General features: G+C 43.1%; 1 protein-coding gene across 2 annotated transcripts in view; it reads right to left on the reverse strand.

The window, feature by feature from the left end:
• Nucleotides 1-1,114: 1,114 nt before the first annotated feature.
• LOC137184721 (protein bicaudal D homolog 2-like) overlaps nt 1,115-19,368 on the reverse strand; it is a 45,340-nt gene continuing 27,086 nt past the window's right edge. Inside the window, exons 3-11 of one of the 2 annotated variants that reach the window (XM_067592664.1) lie at nt 18,310-18,462; nt 16,954-17,168; nt 16,620-16,866; nt 13,978-14,235; nt 13,614-13,817; nt 12,959-13,507; nt 12,227-12,378; nt 6,845-7,076; nt 1,115-3,437 (exon numbers count right to left, since the gene is read on the reverse strand). In XM_067592664.1, coding sequence (XP_067448765.1) covers nt 3,435-3,437; nt 6,845-7,076; nt 12,227-12,378; nt 12,959-13,507; nt 13,614-13,817; nt 13,978-14,235; nt 16,620-16,866; nt 16,954-17,168; nt 18,310-18,462 — 2,013 coding nt within the window. In that variant the 3' untranslated portion in view covers nt 1,115-3,434. Of the gene's footprint in view, nt 7,077-12,226; nt 12,379-12,958; nt 13,508-13,613; nt 13,818-13,977; nt 14,236-16,619; nt 16,867-16,953; nt 17,169-18,309; nt 18,463-19,368 lie in introns of both variants that reach the window. The other variant, XM_067592663.1, reaches the window with a different exon arrangement.

Here is a 19,368-nt window from a genome sequence, read left to right on the forward strand (position 1 = left end):
CTGTGATTGAGAACATGTGAAAACAAGTTAACAAGCAAGCAGAGAATTCAAAATAGCTTGCTGAAAGTGAAGGATAAAAGGGTGAAACATTCAGCTTCTGCCACTCAAAGAGAAATAATACAGATTTGACCAAACCCACTGAAAAAAAAGTGAAACCAGGCCTAACAGAAACTTCAAGGGATCCCTATGTTCATTAAAAAATGAAACAATATCAACTTTTATACAATCAATACTGTTGATTAACATCTAGTTTAAGATCCATTCAAAAGGACACATTAGGAGCATACCAACTGGTGTCTTTGAAGGGGTTCTTGATATTATACAATAGGCCAAAAAAAAGTTAAAAAAGGTTGAGAACCACAGATTTAAATCATGTAACAATATCTGTACTTAAGTGTGCTATTCTAATATTTCCATCTTTGTTACAAAAGGCCAAACCTTTTGCTTTTCATTGATATTTTCATGAAGAGTGATCCACGAATTCTTTTTTTTTTACATTTCCATCCAATGATACTCATAAATGTTAAAATAATTTATTTGATCTCATGTGTATCGTTATGAATCACTTTGGGGTGTGAGCAAACAGCAACCAAAATTTATGTGTTTTCATCTGACTTCAAGTAAGTTGAAGTTCTGAAAGAGCCCAACAGCATTTCTCCATTTTAAATCACTGCAAAGAAAAATGCAGTATTAATTGGGCAGAGTGCTGGGCCTCTAGAGCCTGGACAGGAAGCGCTGGGTGTAGCAAAAGGTCAAAAGAAACTGGCTCCGATCAGCGTGTGGGCGTATCTCCAGAAGGAAAGGAAAAGAAATGGGAAATGGAGAAAGGCAAGGAGGGAGAAGGAGGTTTGAGCATAACAGCAGAGAAAAGACAGAGAAAGAGAAGGGAAAGGTTTGAGGGGGGGGGGGGGGAGTAGGTGGTGGAAGTGTTTTTGTGCATTGTGTGAAATGTGATCATGTCCTGGAGCCGCTCAGACAGCTGGGAAGTTCCCCTGCCCCTGGCTTCCAGCTGGGAACACTCTGAAGAGACACCAGGGCTGACCACATACTTCCCTGGTTAACCCTTCACCTGCTGATACTGCGGAGAAGCTATAAATAACAACACTCAAACAGCTTGGAACTTAAGTCACATTTATTGATTTTAGCCAGTATGACTACCTTTACACAGATAGACCACCTCTCTACTGGAAAACAAACAAAACACTTTCATAGGATTAGTTCAGCAGTAATACATCAGACTAAACTCTTGTCTTTTAATTCCCCCCCCACCATTTTTTTTTAAACACCCTGACAAAAGTTTACATGTTTGTTTTCAATTCTGTGTAAAGGTCCCATGACCGAGAAACATGCATATGACATTTAGCTGTAATCAATATGCCACTAATCATAATGCACATTATTGATAAGAATACAGTACTGCATGACCATTCAAATAAATACCAACATACAGGTGAAGTCGTTATTTCATATAAAGATATCAAACTCTCATTATGGATCAATACTGAAACACAATATGACAATATAAAGTTTGCACAGCTAATTTTATTATCACAATGCTATCGCTTCCAGCAAACAGAAAACTTTCTCTTTTTTTTAAATGTAAAACGGTATCTGAATTGCACTTTTTTTTTTTAGCTTCTTGTCCGTATTGGTAACTTTAACGCCTCAACAAACAAGCATTGGCTATAATGGCACTATTCAAGCTTGTTGATGCTAGTTTAGTTTTCTGTTTCCTGAAAACATAATGCTCAAAGATGATGTAAAAAAAGATTTAAGAATAAAAATTAAAAAAAAGAAAAAAAAAGAAAAACAACAAACAAAACTCAAATTGGACAAAAAGAAAGATCAAATGCGCTCTCTGCACATTTTGTTTTTTTCAACAATACTATTGATATCACATTACCTTCACCAAACAAAGCTAGAGATACGTAGATGTTTCCAATAGTACACTGATCTACCCCAACACATTACAGATGCTTGGAGCATTTTGTTCAATAACAGGAGGCCAAAGGGATTTCTTTTGGTTCCCAAAGTTTGATAAAAAAAAAAAAACCTTTTCTTTAATACCCCTGAATTTATTGAGCGGATCACTGACCTGCAGAATTCAATACAATTTTTGTTTTATTGAGCTAATTTCAAAACTATCGTCTCACTCAGAAAGGGGAAAATTCCCTTTGCATTTATTGCTGCTCACAGTCATTTTGAACCCAAAGTCCTCACCTATATAAAAAAAAAAAAAAAAATGAAAACATAAAATACTAGTCTAACATTCTCCCTTGAAACAATGAAAGGCACTACTGGTCAGAAACAAAGAATTAAACAAACCAAAAACAAAACCCCGGCACTCGCATGGAGAGCCATGGCCCAAACGACACCTTTTCTCAGCGACGGTTTGTCTTCTTTCAGAGTCTTGATTCTTTTTCAAACCTAAACGGTGTACCAAGATTTGGCACGATAAACGAAGAGAGAATGAAACAATTCCAATTTGGAATTTAATTGTTGCATTTGCAGAGAATTCTGAAAGTCAGTGATCCCGTTTCAGTGGAACGCCCTCGGTAAGAAGCTAGGAAAAGCATATATCATATCACTCAATTTTTCCCAAAACACAACTTACCTATTTGAGTCAGAGCGTTGTCAAGTTTCATTGTGTTATTTTGAACTATTCCTAGGAATAATAAATACATGAAAAAACCCCAGAATTTGATCACCCTGGATTTTCGTATAGAACATGGCAGTAGAACAAACATATAAGAAAACCAACAGCATAAAATATGATGTAACAAAACAATTTAAGAATGATTATTTGATGGATAAAATCTTGAGGATTAAGTCAAAATAGTAGGTCTGTGGTTTGTGGAGCCTTTACTTGAGTAAATAGTTGCAGACAATTCAGTAGGATGTATAATCCTATAGTTTTATAACCTATACTGAATAACTCACAAACCATAGTACTACCACGCTTTCCTAGAGGTTAATAATAGTTTGTTATAATCCTATATAATGAAAGTGCACAGATTAAAAACAATAAACTAAAACAAAAAAAAAAAAAAAAGGATGAAACCAGACAAAACAGCTTGTTGATTTACATTGAGAAACAACCCCATGTCCCCCCACTTCTCATTGGAGGGTTAGATAAGCCAATCACAAACTCTGGTCAGTTTCAATCAGTTCATTGGACTTGTGAGAAATTGGCTTCTAAGTAGCAGCACGCAAAAATGAGACCAAGTGTATTTCCAATAGACATCACATCAAGGAATAAGAAGGAAGTAGAACAGCCGACTGGAAATCAGTGTTTTCTTTTAGCATTTTTGTTTTTTTTTTGTCTTCAGGTCCAAATGGACTATAGTGAGCACTAGCTCTTTTTCGGTGAACTCAATCAGCAGTGAGAATGGACCTTGTGTTGGTACTTCGTCATCCGCGCAGAACTACTGTAATTACTGCAAAATGGAGAGACAGACAAACAAATGATCAGCAATAGCATTATTTGTCAATTTAGAGCGACTATTAACATGGTCAGCAGCTGGAGTCCACACAGACAGAGCAGACGGCGGCCGTAGTTAGTCAAAGCGACAGAAGCCGATGTTAGGAGCCCAGAGGCAGCCGATGTTATGTAAGAGCGTTCCGTTCCTGTCATATCGACATTGTCGATATGCTCCTGAAGAGCTGATGTGAAAGCACATTCACCACCAATTACCTTGCGGGTGCAGTTAGGAAGCCAATGACTCACAAGTACCGTGACCTTTCATTCATAGGACAGAGTTGAAGCCATATCCCACCACCCAGGTCAGAGGAGATGGGTCTTTTCTCATATGCCATGCAAGTTAATGAAAAATGGGTTATGTTTTTGACATGCAGGCTTACAACAAATCAGAATCTGGATGCATCATGTGTAGTAAAACTTAAAGGTGAGGTGGGAGGAGCCTGCAGGCAGAGGTAGGAGGAGCTTTTTAGGTGGCATGCTGTTATGACACCATATAAGCCAGACATTGATTTCAAAGTAGATGGAGCAAAGCTGGGATTTGTCCGTCCAGGGAGAAGTTTTTCTAATCACAATCACATCCTGGGGTCTATCTACTGCTCAGTGGCTCCACTGAGTCTATACAAGGGGAAGGGTTAGGGGCTCAACTAATTTGAATCAATGTCCGCTGGTCGATTGAAACAACCAATCTTGTTGTGTTTTTTGTTTTTTGTTTTTTCCTCCAAAAATTACCAGGAGTTTCTCCCGCAGGAAACCCCGAGACTCATTTCTCTGCTGGACATCTGAGTCAGTTCTCAGCTGGACATCTGGCTTTCTTCACCAGCATGTCTAGCTTTCTTATCTCCTCTCTCAGGAGCTGGTTTACAACATGAGTAGTTCTCCCTTCTCTACTCCCCAAACCTTTTCTCCGTCAGCGCTAACTGATAGAAACAGAATATATCGCACTTGTAAGTGAAATCTCAAACGTAAGAGTGATTGACCTCTACGGAGGTTGCTTTTTTTTTTCTTCTTCTTCTTTTTCCCTAATGTGTACGATAACTTTGTCTCCATGCTGTGTGCTGTGGCTTATGGATGCACACTCAAGCAGGGTTGACCGCTGACGTTGTTCCTTTTTCTGGAGGAACAAATAAGCTCCCTCTCTTCATATTTGAGAGGAATCAATACTGTAAGTCGGATCCTGCAAGATTTTAACCTGAACATGATCATATTAAGAATATAGAATTTCATATATAGCTTAGTAGTAGTAGAAAACGCATAATTTGTTAAATCTTGCAGGAATCCCTCACATCAACCCTGCTTTTAGCATCATAAAGCTAATGTGTCTATGATCCACAAGCGGTACATGGATTATTAAACACAAGCCCCACTTATATTTTTTCCTATTTGCGTAATGCTAGCTTGCAAGTGGTTAAAGCTATTTTGGATACTAAAACAGTGCGTTGCTTTGTCCTCACACACCAAACACAAATAAAAAGAAGTGAACGACCCTCCATTTGCAAAGTTCAAAAAACATAATACACACATGAGGGCCCTTCACTTTAAAACGCTGAGATATACACACAGGCGAGTATCGAGAACACAACGTACGTGAGGACTTTACCTGACAAAAATATTCAGAGGGCAATTTTCCCCACAAGTCCTCATTCTAGTTAAAGGGTGAGTGGTGATGCTGGGGGAGCAAGCTGCTGACAATCTAAAAGAGAGAAGGTCGTTGTGGCGACCGAGCGACAAGAAACAGATTAGAGACATGAGGAAAAGGGTTTTTCAGCCACATAACCACACAGAAATGATTGGAGATCTCCGAGCGATCTTCCAAAAATAGAGAGGGGAGACAGAAGATTGGGGGGAGAGAAGGAAGAGAACAGCGTTAGCTCAAGTTGAGACACAAGGACAGGGCTTTACATCAACAGATAGATAAATATATCATGGGTTTGGGTTGCCAGGCACTTTTTGCCAAGTGGTTGATTGGTTTTGTTTGTAGATCTATTATCCAGATGCGGGTGTCTTTTTTTTTTTTTTAAATTGTGCTCTTCTGGGATTTGCTCCATATTTAAAAAATCATCTTTGATCAAAACTATATTGTATCTCTGTTCACAGTAATCATTATATCCATTTTAACAGAAGCAGGAACCTGAGGCACCTATGCTGAAGTGCACTTAATTTGGGTGTGGAGATTGATTTTTCAAACTTCCTTTCTCTCTTATAACATGGCTCTGAAAGAATCCATTGTGACATAATGAGTCACACTGAATAGCCCTCCTGTATTTCACCTGACACCAAAAAACTCTTTTACAATGTAGAGCCCTGTAGTACATGAGTCCGTCTTGTACCACACACCTGACAACAGAAAAACAGTTAAAAAGCTCATAAGCGTTTCAGCTGCAAAGCCATGCGATTCTACAGACCCTACTGTATTGGTGTGCTAGCATCACAGCTTTAAAATGATCCTGAAATAAACACCTTGTGGTCACAGGTGCTCCTTTTCTGCCCAAACAATTCCATCATGAAACCATCAGCCAACCCAATTATGAGTTTTTGAATTTCTGTGTAGAATCATTCTTTGCTCCCCTAGCAAAAAAGCAGAGGGAGATTGCATATTTAGTTCCATTTTTCTTCTTGTAAACATTTAAGTGCGACCTGATTAGACAGTGGGCTGCTGGACACAGGTCAGTCCTGGAGGGGGGGGGGGTACCAGGACGGAGAGGCAGAGGAGAGAAGGGGGCTTTTTTTTTTTTTTCCAAAAGGAGCACCAATGCCGACAGACGAGCCGAGGAGCAGAGGATGTTGTGTTTAGTCATAAGACTGTCAGATCAACATCCTCTTTACAAGTCCCCACCCCCACAATGTGTTACTGTTACCAGGCAATACACTCAGGGGGCCAGAACAAACGAGCACAAAAGCTGCCACCTTTTACATCATACGTACAGCACCATGACAGCGGAAAGAATAGACACTCCATAATATCCACAAAACCCCCCAATATAACCGGGGCCCTATAATCCACATGCCATATATGTCTACTACAGTCCAAACGTCTAGTGCACACTGTACATACATCTGCATTCCCCTAAGCGTTTACACTAGCACACACGAGCAGCCGGTTAGTCACACAGCAGTCCCTAGAGGAGCGCAGGCTGGCCAGGGAGCTAAGCGAGCGAGTGGGGCTCTTAACACTAAGGCGGGGAGGGTTTGGCCCGTAGGCCCCCTCCCCTCTGTACACAGCAGTCCCTTGCAGACTTCTCCTCAGTCGCAGTAGATCTTGTACTTCTCGCTGCAGAAGACCCCGGGGCCTCCAAGAATGCCATTGGGCATAGCATTGATGTGCTCTGGTCGGCCAGAGCCAGAGCAGGTGAGACTCTGACTTACGTGGGGGTTGTTGGTGGTGCTGCTGGCGGCCTTGCTGCGGGTCTTGGCCCGGCCGCCGGTACCTCCTCGGCGTGTCTGCTCGTGGTCGAACTCCAGGTCCTCTAGGCGCTGTGTTAGGGCCAGCTTCTGCTGGATAGCCATCCGCAGCAGGGAGTTGAGGGTCTTCTTCTCATCCTCTGCTGCAGCCAGCTGCCTCTGCATCTCATCCAGCTGAGTGACGTATTCATCACAACTATACGGGAGACAGAGAGAGAGAACAATGTAGAGTCAGGTATGCTTTTGAACACTATAAATTGGAGCTGAAGAAAATCAACAAGATTTTTTAACACTATCAGTAAGATCTTATGTTAGACCACCAGGGGGCACTGGCAGACCAAATAATACCAAAGAAGCCTTTGACTGAATGGGAAAAAACATTTGACTTTTTGTTATATTTGCATTACCGACCAAACTGCATAAAACACTTGCATATATATGCTGCATGTTTGAGATGCTGACACCAATGATCATAAAGACTAAAACCACTGAAAGTGAAGCACTTTCATCATGACATTTCCCCTGGTTACACAGTAGTGTTTACCACCACCAGGTGGAGCCATTGAGCCATATAGTGCAGACCTGATAAGAGAGAGCTCTTGAATTATTAACCTCTGATTTCATCATCCATTTCTGTCCTCTCCACCACACTTCACAAATTGACATGTTTTCTACAGTCATGTGAACAGATATTGAACAGCAACAAACTCTCTGCGCGCAGCGGCCATCAGTTGATAATAGATGTCTTAACTTAGTATTGCAACATAGAAAACTTGTCAGCTTTCCATCCCACAGAAATGAGAAAATCCACATCTCACGACCAGCTTCAACACATGATTCACTTTCTAACTGTGACATTTCTCAACAATTCTTCATATATTTTCAAAAATTATATGCAAATGCATGGTTTTGGGTTTATACGGCTGCTGCTGCTGCTGCTGCAGGGTACGATTGAGATTCATGAACAGGTGAGACATACAGTATGAGCGAAGCTTATAGCTCCTTCGAATTTTATGAGTGGATGTGTGTTGGAAGTTAAGAATAGATCACATACACAAAGGATGAAAGCATTAGCCTAAGGGGTCAATGAGAAGATCCTTTTTGCGTCACCTGAGGAACACGCTGAGAAGGGGGATTGGAGAGAGGAGAAATATGAAAATGGGGAAGAGAAGAATGTAGCCGATCACACCTAATCTTCACTTTTCCAGTAGAAGTGAGACAGTATCACTTCTATCCATCCCCTTCATCTCCCATCTGTGTGCAAAATAGCACAATATATGACAGCTGCCTACCAACCGCTCAATATCACTTCGGTGCTGCACTGCGGCATTCTCACCTGTCTCCCTGTGCCCTTGCAAGTGTGTGTGTGTGTGTGTGTGTGTGTGTGTGTGTGTGTGTGTGTGTGTGTGTGTGTCTATGGCTGGACAGGTATTAAAACTAGGTCATCTGAAGGGATTGAGGTGGGGGATTCATATCTTCACCCTCCATCTGCTGTCTCTGCACTCACCTTTCATGCTTTTCTCTTCTTCCGACCCTTCCTTTGCCCCCCCCCCCTCCTTTCACCACCTTCCTCCCTCATTCATCTCTCTTTCAATCATGTCCTCTTTCCTAGCTCTTATCTTGCCTCCCAAGCCTTTTTTCCCTCCATTGCATCCTTGCTGCCGTCTCCATCTGTCTGCCTGCATCAGTCACTTTCTCTATCCCCATCTTACTCATCCCTACTTTCTGTGTTGCTGACAAAGCAATCTGAGTGGAATTCTTCTGTAATGACTGACACACCTCTGTGGAGGGAGGGGTTGGCTACAGTAGTCTGTATCGCCTTATCCTCCAATGATGCTATGCTAAAACCTTTCAGACTTAATTTAACTGGTAGGTAGCCTCACCCTGCACCCTCTTCTCTGCCTGGTATTAAGATGCTTTTTTAAAAAATTTGGGAACGCCTCGACCTGTTGTGACAGTACACAAACTCTTTTAACCCATGAAAATCCATAAGAATGCAGAAATCTATTTTATGTCATTATGTTATTCAATCATTGTTTTCCAATGTCTGTAAGCTATAACTGTCATTTTCCCAGAAGGCATGAGAGATGTTTGGTCAGTGGTCAGTGGCTGCTTGAACTGTTGCACTGTAAAACAAACAATCCCCAACTTAGATATAATTTTATCACTGAGTCATTGACTTGTTCTCAACCAAAATAAACTTGTTCCAAATATTTTGTACATTCTATAATATTACAAATTCCTTTCTTGTTTTAAGAAAAACAAGTCTTGAAGGCAGAATCTCGGACCAAAGATATCAATATACACAGATGTTTTTGCTGTGTGTGGCGCTGCACGTGGTTGTGCTCCATGTGAACTTTGGCCTTGCCAGACCACCATACAAACATAAACCATGCCCTCCCCTCTTGTGTATGCAGTTTGATTCCCAGTGGGCCACACACCCAGACAATAGGGATCAGTGCTGCTTCATTAAACCCAGTATGAGATGGGGGGATGACCCGGGAAAGGGGGGGTGGTTCAGTCACTCTTGCATGGGGGGTGAGAGAGGGCGTGCGTTTTTTCCCGGGAAAAAAACAGAGGAGTCTATTCTAGGGACTGGAGGGATACAATAGGAGCCCTTTTGGCCTGCTGATGGGGTGTGGTGGGCACAATGGCTGAGGGGGGGGGGGGGGCGGGAGGCGGCGGCGGCTGGCCTTTTGAGGATAAACAGTCACAATATTCACAACTTTGACAAGCAGGCACTTTATCTGCATCTTGCTGTGGTGATTTACAGTCACCACAGGCCACATAAGGATATCTCAAGTGTGGAAACATTCATGTAGACATGCTTCAGGATCAATAATGGCTCCACAGCAGCAAACAAACACACAAACACCACCTCCTCAGCTGTCGTGTTGTCTGGAGCCTGATTGGTCATGGTCTGATAGATATCATAGCAAGTGCAGGGAGGAGGAGGAGGAGGAGGTAAGAATGAATGATGGAGAGAGAATACAACTAACAACAGAACAGCAGGATGATTGAGGGTGTATATTTGAGGAGAAAATGTGACTTGGGCTAATGGTATGACTGTTAATCAGTAGGGTCTGGTGCTGAGAGCATGTCGAGGCATGTCTTAGGAATGTCAGAGGCAGGACCTTACTGTTAACATGACACCAGAGACTGCAGCTGGAGAGGCACACACACACAGAAACAGGTCTTGAAAAACACTCAGCCCTGTGTCTCTCATGAAATTCTCACACTTTGAAAATCTCAAGTAACTCTAATTTATATGAGAGGCACAGACTGCATGAGATCACACAAAGGCTCACACACAAAAAAAAACATACACATTCTTTAAGCTCCACTCACATCTTTCTAACCCTTTTGTCAAAGACCACACATGTGTATCTGAGAGTTTTCAACATCTCAAAAATCTACCTTTACGGACTTTGAGTGGTGATTACCATGGGAAAAAAACCCAAAAAAACAGAGACTGTCAAATTAGGCTCCTGTAGTGGGCTTTAACTGAAAGCCTGCCCCCTTCCTCCCTTTCTTTTCCAGATGACTAGGGAACCGGGTGTTTTGGCTGTGAGGAAGGATGGAAGGGGGGACTGGGGGATACAAAGGGAGGGAGTGTGGGAAACCTCAGTCGGGCGAGTCCCTCAGCCTCTCAAAGAGTCCCCTGACCCAACTTCGCGCCGTATAGGACAGAATTTACATACCAATACGTGAATCCCATAAACAGAAAGTAATTCATGCATAGGCACCAGAATACTGACAGACTACTGGGATTGGAACCTCAAGAACATCATCATCAGGGGGAGGGGCTTTGTGCACGAGGAGAAAAACACATGCGTCGATGCTGAGAGTATACAGCAAGCTGTAAGGTGTTTGCAATATCTTAAGCTTCTCCAGCAAAAGAGGCTTAGGGAAACAGACACTTGACAATGGCTCCGCTTTTTCACAATAAATATGATCTCACATCTTCCCTGCACTGTTGTAACAAGTAGTGCAAGTCATGAGCCCCTGGGGAGCAAAAAAAAAATGTCCTTAATAGGAGCAAGATCTGGTTCTCTATCAGCCTTGGTTGCTTTTGGTCCAAATAGTTTAGCATTACACCAACGTCCTCTGGCCATCTGGCTCTGCAGTGCACCAAACAGCGACTCTCTTATTTGCAGACAGGAGTTTTCCTCCTGTTACTAATTGATTAGACACTGCAGGTATATGGAGTTACTTCAGCAAGCGCACTTCACTTCAAGGATAGGTATTGAATTACTGTATGGGTAAGATGAGGGGTGCTGAGTTGCCCACACATTCCCTGCAGCCTCTGTAACCTTCGTTCTATAATACTGTCTCTCCCCACCCTCCTCCTCCTCCTCCTCTTTCCCCTTTGCACAGCTTGAGCTTTGCTGCGGATTGTGGAGGAGTCTTAAATGCAGAAGGAAAGACTGTCTCAGCATCTCAGCACAACCATCTGGGTCAGAGCTGATATTTACAGGACGAGTGGGCATCAACGTCTTAAAAAAATAGAGAAGAAAACAACTAAAAAATGGAGTTTTCTGAGGAATCACTAAAATCTCACCTAAAAAAGTGCACTATCACTCATCTTCTTACCCTTTTCAAACAAATATATGCATGCACACACATATACACACACACAGACACACATATATATATATATATATATATAAACAAACAAGAAGTGTGTGAGCACTTAGTCTACTACTGTATGTGTGGAGGGGTGAATGTGTAATCCAAAGCAAGCTGAGGTGGGATTATGCAGAGAAACCTTTGACCGGCTTCTCTTTGGAATCAGAAAAGATTAGCAAGTGTGTCGGCCCATCTGATCCATACACACACACACACACACACACACACTGTCACTGGTCGAAAACACTACTTAAGTGACATATTTAAATGATACCCAGATTATATACCTTCTGTTCTCCATAGTCAGCATCAATGATAGTAGTACCCCTACCTCGCTATGAATCTCAGAAAAACAAACGACATCCTCCTTAAGCCAACAGACACAGCCAACATGGTAAATATGGATTATATTACAATGATCGTCTTATCTTTAGCTTACCTGATATTATTGTGGAGGGTCTTTGTATGTTGCATGTGCAGTAGTTTTAAGAATAACACAAAGTCTGCTGTGTTACTGCTGTGTCTTTATCTACAGTAGCACAGCATACCTGCATGTTCAGGATACATGCTAAACCATGTGGGCAAACAAAGATTTCTCATTTTGTGAGGTTAGAATGGTATGTCAGATAAATGCTTGTGTGTTTGTCTTGTAAGGCAGGATGAAGGAAACTTATTTTTCAGGGATGTCCACTGAGCAGACGGTGTTATGTTCCTTACCGTGTGGCAAACATAGCTCTGAGTGAGGAAAAGGTGGCGGCATCTTCCTTCAGGGCTTTCAGCTCATTCCTCAGTTTCATCATGGTCTCGGTCACCATGGCCTTCTCGTTCTCATACTTGCTCTTCAGATTGGCCAAAGCAACTTCAGCTGTCTGTGGGTGGACAAGAAGAACAAAAGGGTCAGAGCAGCTGGAAGGCGTCGGGGGGTGTATTTCCTGTCGCAAGAAGTCTACCTCTGCTAATAAGGACCATATGACCTATTTTTTCAGTCACGTTTAAGTCATTAAGGTAGCCCAGTTGCCTATAGAAAACCTTTTTAGCTTCTATTGTTTGTTGCTGGTTTAAAAACCATAGGTGTGTGGTTTATGAGGGGCTTTCATGTCTGTCTTCTAATGTTCACTGAGGAACCACACACATACTTTAAAGGGCTACCAGAGCAACTGCATACACACTGTGGGTTATGGTTCTCTGTGCTCTGCAGGGCTGTTCTCCTGTCCTAACCACACAAACACTCTGGGCAGCTGACACCATAAGGCTGCTGTCTCCACCATAGTGTTAGTTATAGATCTTGTCTGCAATGCATTTGCTCCAACAGCTGAATAGACTTGAAATAGCTGACACCCTCATCTTCTGCTTCTGTCTTTCAAGTAAAACTGACAAATGTTTGGGGCTGATATCAAGTCAATTAAATGGATATTCTGACTGTATAAAAGACAAAATAGATCTACGGACCTGCTTGTTGGCCTTGAGGACGGTCCTCAGAGTTGCAATCTGTTCCCTCTTGGTGCTGAGGAGGGATTTTAGTTTGAGGATCTCCTCCATGCAGGCTTCCTTGTCCTTGTCGGCCACAGTGCCGAGCTCCAGAGAGGCCACCCTCTGGCGCGACAGCTCTGTGGTGCGGTCCACAGCCAGCTGCAGGTGCTTGATCTGGTCTCGGATGATGGCCACCAGATTGTAGATGTTCATGGGCTCGCGGCGGTGGTCAGACACAGGAGAAGGCAGGGAGGAGACTGGTGATGGGGCTCCGTCGCTTAGGTCGGTCTTACCAGGCTCAGGGAAGAGGCCCTTGCTGAGCAAGATGGGGGAGCGGCGGCCGCGGCCCTCTGGGCTGCTGCGACCACCCTTACCCTCCTTGTAGAAGTCGAGCATGACACGGTTGGGCGTCTCGTTGTTGCACATGCAGACGTGGTTGTAGAGGGTGGCCAGTTCTTCACTGAAGGTGACAAGCTCATCCTGCGCCACACTCAGACTACCCTGCGACTCGCCAGCCACGTCGCTCAACTGAGGACATAGAGAGAAATGCATTAACTAACCATGTTTTGTATTGTCAAGAGAAGGTTTATAAAAACAGAATAGTAGAATATCAATATGAAGAACAACACTTCACCTTGCGCAGCTCCTTCTCTAGCTTAGCCTTCTCTTCTCTCTCTGTCTGACTTGTCTTCTCCAGAGTGGCCAGCTTCACCCCCAGCGTTGTGACATCGTTCTGCAGACGGGTGCGCTCCTCTTCATAACGTGACTGACAGGCCTGGTATTCTGTTTTTATGGTCTTCAGTTCCTCCTTCAGCTCTCCTGCCTCAGACACAGCAACCTTGCAAAGCAAAAACAATGGTTGAGAATACACAAAATCTGAGTTTGTATGTAGTGAAAGACATTCCTGATTGAACTTGACTTAATGGAAATTACATGCCGATTTAAAGATGAATCTAACATTTTGTCCTGTCTAACCTCTGCTACCAGAAGACATGTACCTTGTACTTGCACTCCAGGATCTCAGGTCCGTTGATGTCCACCTCGTAGTAGTCTCCGTCTTCATGACTATCGCGTTCTTTCTCGTTGTCCAGGGCAGACTGGCGCTCCTTGCTGGCCTGGAGCTTGCGGATGGCATTGAGGTTCTCGGTGAGGCGGTTGACCTTCTCCTGGTGCTCTGACAGAGCGCCGTTAGCCTGCTCCAGCTGTTTCTGGGAGTCCTGCAAGGTGGACAGCAGGTTGACCTTCTCACGCTCCATCTGAGGAGAGATGAAGGAGCACAAAGAGCAATGAGACGTGAGGTCATCATATTGTATGTCCCTAATGAAAGTACAGCACTCTCAGCTTGACTTATTGCACACATGCAATGTTATATCTGCATTCCTTGGTAACTTGATGATGTGCATGATTCCTGCTTTGAAAGCAGATCATATTAAATCAGTGGATTATCTGTCATGTGGTAACCTTAGCCACTATCAAGCATGCTTTGCCAAGGTATGTGAGGCTCATTGCTCAGTAGTCCAGCATCAGAGTCAGGATGACCTTGACAATTTGCTGGACTCTGTTCAGCTCAGTGCTGGCAGAGACCCTGGGGTGGGTCGTCTTACACACACATGCACACAGTTGTGCTGATATAAGCACTGAGGTATTTCAGAAGCTGATCTGTAAATAATGAAAAAGTATCACAGTCATGCCCATCTGCATGTATTATTTATTAATGCAGAATAAATAATGACGATCAAATTAAAAAAGAGAGCTTAATCAATATACCAGAGATTATAAAAGGAATGAAACTGTATTTCTCATGACTCTACTGTAAGACTTCGCACATTTAAAATATGTCTATGATTTAAATAAGTCACTGCTGAAACTAATGCTTTCACATATTTACAAGTGAGTATTATTTGTCACACCCTAATGCAGAATGACCTTACTTCAATTTGGAAGAGGCAGCCAAAACACATCACTGCCTATCCTATTCCTCCAGCATCCATCTTGGATGTCGTTACAGATTACCAGGGACTGATAGGAAGGGTATGTGAGGAGCGGACGTCTGGCATTGACCAGTGAGTACCCAATCAATAGTATGAGATAAGGTTGGAGAGCAACATGGCTTAACAAGTAAAAGCAGCTTTTGTTTCCTCTGCTCTGATTCCTGCCTGGAATCTATGGAATGACCCAGCAGGAGGCTTCAGTAGGCAGTATGACATGCTGCTGGGTCATATCAAACACAAGGCTTTGTCAAAGACCGCCAGGTTCACAACCACCGCAGTCAGGTTGAGAATCAGAGCAGTGCCCATAGCAGGGTAGCACTGAGGTAGCTTCAAATTCACACATTAATCTGGCAACCGTGCTTATGTTTGATGAAAGGAGAGGGAGAAAAAAATCCCTAATCCTTCAGTCCTCAAAACAATCATTATCCACAGGTTTCCAGTCCTTTCTGGTAACCATGGTACCCAATCACGCGTGGCCTTGGACTCATGGGGTGATGAGCAAGCAGATGGCAGGTCTACCGGTGCCACCACCCGCTGCCTCACTACCCAGCGGAGCCTGAAGGGTGTGTGCGTCTCCCTGGATTAACTTCGCTATAAGGGGATTTAGATCCCTGCAGCAGCCTGGGTCAGGATATAGCCTAAACACACAACTGACTCACTACTTCACACTCATCTCCAACCTACTCAAATACATTGTCCCACTGTCATGACTTATTTGGTGGTAAATTTTTGTAAATGTAGTTTGGTTTGAAGACAATGCTGTAAATTCAAGGTCTGATAAATCATATTTGCATGCGAAAATAAGCAAAAACATCTCACAAATATATTCCAATATTTGTTTCCTTTGACTCTCATTAGCCTGCTATTGATACTATCTTGGCTGAATACAACCAAAATTGAACACAAGTACTGCTGAATCAAGTTATTAAAGGCACACTTTGCAGGATTTTACTAAAAAACAATGTATTGACTCATACAAAAGTAATCCCTCTCAATCACAACTTATGACCAACTAGAAGCGTGTGGCGGTATATTTACCTGCAGAGGCCCTGCCCTCTGCCTGTATTTTCTTATTATTATGCTGTGTTTGGGATGTTTCTGCAACCTTTGGGCAGAGGTGTGTAGGCCCCAGCCAATAACAGCACATAAGACGTGAGGTTGGAAATCATAGCATAGCGACAAGGTTATATCGCTGTGTTTTTATGTGCTTCAGTGTTTCCCCTGCTTCTCTGTCTCTCTCCTTTGCTGTGTGCTGCTCCTCTGCTCTATATGTGTCTGTTTGACCTGCAGGGTTGCGCGGAGGAGTGGGTGTGTTTATTTGTGCTTTAGAACGTAACCACCATGAAACAATCAGAAAATGTTATTTCTCTGAGTCATGCTTTGTTCTTGCCAGCGCCACTTGCTCTCTAGCTCACTTGACCACTGCTGCTCTCTCTCTCTCTCATTGAGCCAGGGAGGAGGGGCCTTTGAATGCTGTGTGTTTACAAACACCAACTGACAAATCTTGCATAGTGTGCCTTTAACATTACAATCTACTCTGCTGCAACCAATTTATTGATTCATAATTGTCTGTAGAATGGACATCAATGATATCTTCTACTGTTAACAAACAAACAGTCTGCTCAGTCCATGGTGGTTAAAACACAAACCTGCATCAGCTGCTGTTTGAGCTTCTGGATCTCAGAGATGTTAAGTTCGCTCAGCAGGTCGTCCACAAGGCTGGGGGCCGGATGGAACAGCTCCTCCTTCTTGGGCATGGAGATGCGGTTGTCGTCAGTGATGGTATTGGCCAGTTTGGTGAAGCCATTCTCATATCCGTGGAGAGCCTCGTCGTTATTGGGTTCGGTGGCGGCATCGTCGCTGAACTTAAGACCATCCAGGGAGATGCTAAGAGGGCTGAGGGGGAAAAAAGGTGTGAAGAGTGTCATTTCATGTTTATTACAGCGGATGCTGAGGCACGGACCCTCTTTGTGTTTTATTTACCTGTGGTACAGAGTGTCTCCGATGTTCATGTAGTGGGAGAGCTCTTTCCTCAGGGATGCTTTTAGCTCACGCTCAGTCTTGATGGTCTCCAGGGCCTCCCCTAGCTGACGCTCAGCGATCTCTTTCAGGCGGATGGCATCCTCCAGCTGGCTGTTAAGGAACTGAGTATCCTCCTCCAGACGACGGATTTCATGCTTCAAACCCTCAAACTCCACCTGGGGAGACAAAGGAACCGCTTCAATGAGTTTAGGATTCACAGAGAAATATCTAAAAATAAACGAAACTTCAATTAAAAAATGAGCTGTCAGGCTCATTCATATGTGGCAAGATAATCTAGAACATGCCCATTGAATTTCTCTTTTCTAATTAGTGTTAAGTTAATTGGATTTGGGAATCCTTTTTATTTTGCTAGACTAAAAGGTAGGAGGCGCTTTTGTTTGTTTCATGCCCTCCATGATGAATACAGATATATAATCCAAGACGACATACGGAGAGAATTAACAGCTCAAGCATAAAAGTGAACGTCAAAATGGAAATATCTCACTTGGAAATTCAGCTCTGTTTCATGTTTTTCACATGTGTAATGGGGATTTTTTTTCCTTTTCACTCATTTGAATAAAGTGTTTTGTGTTTGAATCCCTGGTCTGAAGACAGAGAGCTGTTAAAAAGTCTGTTGAACACTTCCTCAGACTGCAGCTCAGTTAGCAGACATTGGTAAAAACAAAGGCAGTTGCTTATCTCTACTGTATCAGAGGATGTTTTTAATATCATAATTAAATCTGAATATTAAAGCGCTCATGCTTCTTTTGACAGTCTAATCTGTACAAGAAGGAAGCATCTGGGAGCTTGTGTGTGGGAGGTGGAGGGCCTGTAGGGCTCCTAAGATTCTGTAAGATAGTATACAGTGAAGCTGCTAGTTTAATTAGATCTAATTGACCAAAGGCTGAGAAAACTGTGCAGAAGCTGAATGAGCTGCATTATGATGACCCAAATAGAGCATAAAATTACCAAAAACTGGATGTTCTGGACTGTGTGGCAATATATTTACCTGCAGAGACCCTGCCCTCTGCCTGTATTTTCTTATTTTCTTATTATTTTGTTGTGTTTGGGACGTTTCTGGGTGTCAACCTTTGGGCAGGGGTGTGTAGGCTGCTAGTTTAATTAGGTCTAATTGACCAAAGGCTGAGAAAACTGTGCAGAAGCTGAATGAGCTGCATTATGATGACCAGTACGGAGCATAAAATTACCAAAGACTGTGTATTTACCTGCTCTCATTTTTGAGACTATAACCTCACTATTCTCATAATTTACATGAGATTTTCCACATGTAGAGCTTCAGCACTGCTTCATCCTCACCTGGCTTTGTTTGAGCACGGACACTTGCTTCTGCAGAGAGATGTTCTCCTCCTCCAGCTCGGTGTAGTCCTGCAGCAGACGAGCCTCCCGGAACTTGTACTCCTTGATGTCATCACGCAGCTGGTTCCTCTGGAGCTCCATCGTCTGGCTGTTCTGTAAGGTCAAATGAGGTAGACAGAGGGAGAAGAGGAAAAGAGGAAGAGCTATCAGTGACCGCTATTTCAATCTTGTTACAATCAAGTGTGAAAGAGACAGCGATTGATTGGATATTGCTGCTTTAGTATAACTGTTTGTGTCAGGTTGGGCTCTTTAACACCCTAAATCTCACTAGATAAGAAAGGGCTCCCATCTGGCCGAACCCAGGGTGTGTGCGTTTGGTGTGCGTGCCCGTTTGTGTTTGAGAGGAAAGTGCCAGGTGTCTCTCCCGGCAGTGGGCCACAAGTGTGCTCGCCTGCCAGCTCTGGTGGCACCAAAGAGACTGAAGCCTACTTATCTCTCTCATGGTGACGGGCATTCAGTTGTCGGGGAGCACTGTAATGGTCTAATTTTCTAAAGAGGAGTCACATTAGATTTGATTCTCTGTACAAAAGAATACAAGAACCAATCAGGAAATTGTTGGATTTTCATTTAAATCAATCTGAAATTTTGACCATTTTCACAAGCTAAATGATGTTTAATTATGTTAACTTGGTGTTCGCTTAGCAGTTATTACAAGCTAGCAAAATTGTTCATAATGTAAGTGCAGCTGGCTCTCTCTTGCTGCTCAGGAAAGACATCATAAATTATATAGATGCTAAGAGAGGCAAGAAACATGCCCCTCCCCCACTTGTAAAGACACTGCCACAAACTGGAAGCCACAAGGATCCGATCTGCCCTACTGAGCCACCTGTGTCCTTACTACCCCGTCTATCGCCCTGTTTAACCCTCCATCCTCTTTTTCAAGGTTCGTCAACGCCCTCCCGCCCCTGCTGGCTCATCCCAAAACATGAAAAAAAACCCCATCCCCCACGGGATATTTGGAGAAATAGCAGATAAAAGCTGAGAAGTAAGGGGATACTC

The sequence above is a fragment of the Thunnus thynnus genome, chromosome 6 (assembly GCF_963924715.1).
Source record: "Thunnus thynnus chromosome 6, fThuThy2.1, whole genome shotgun sequence".
NCBI classification, from domain to species: Eukaryota; Metazoa; Chordata; class Actinopteri; order Scombriformes; family Scombridae; genus Thunnus; species Thunnus thynnus.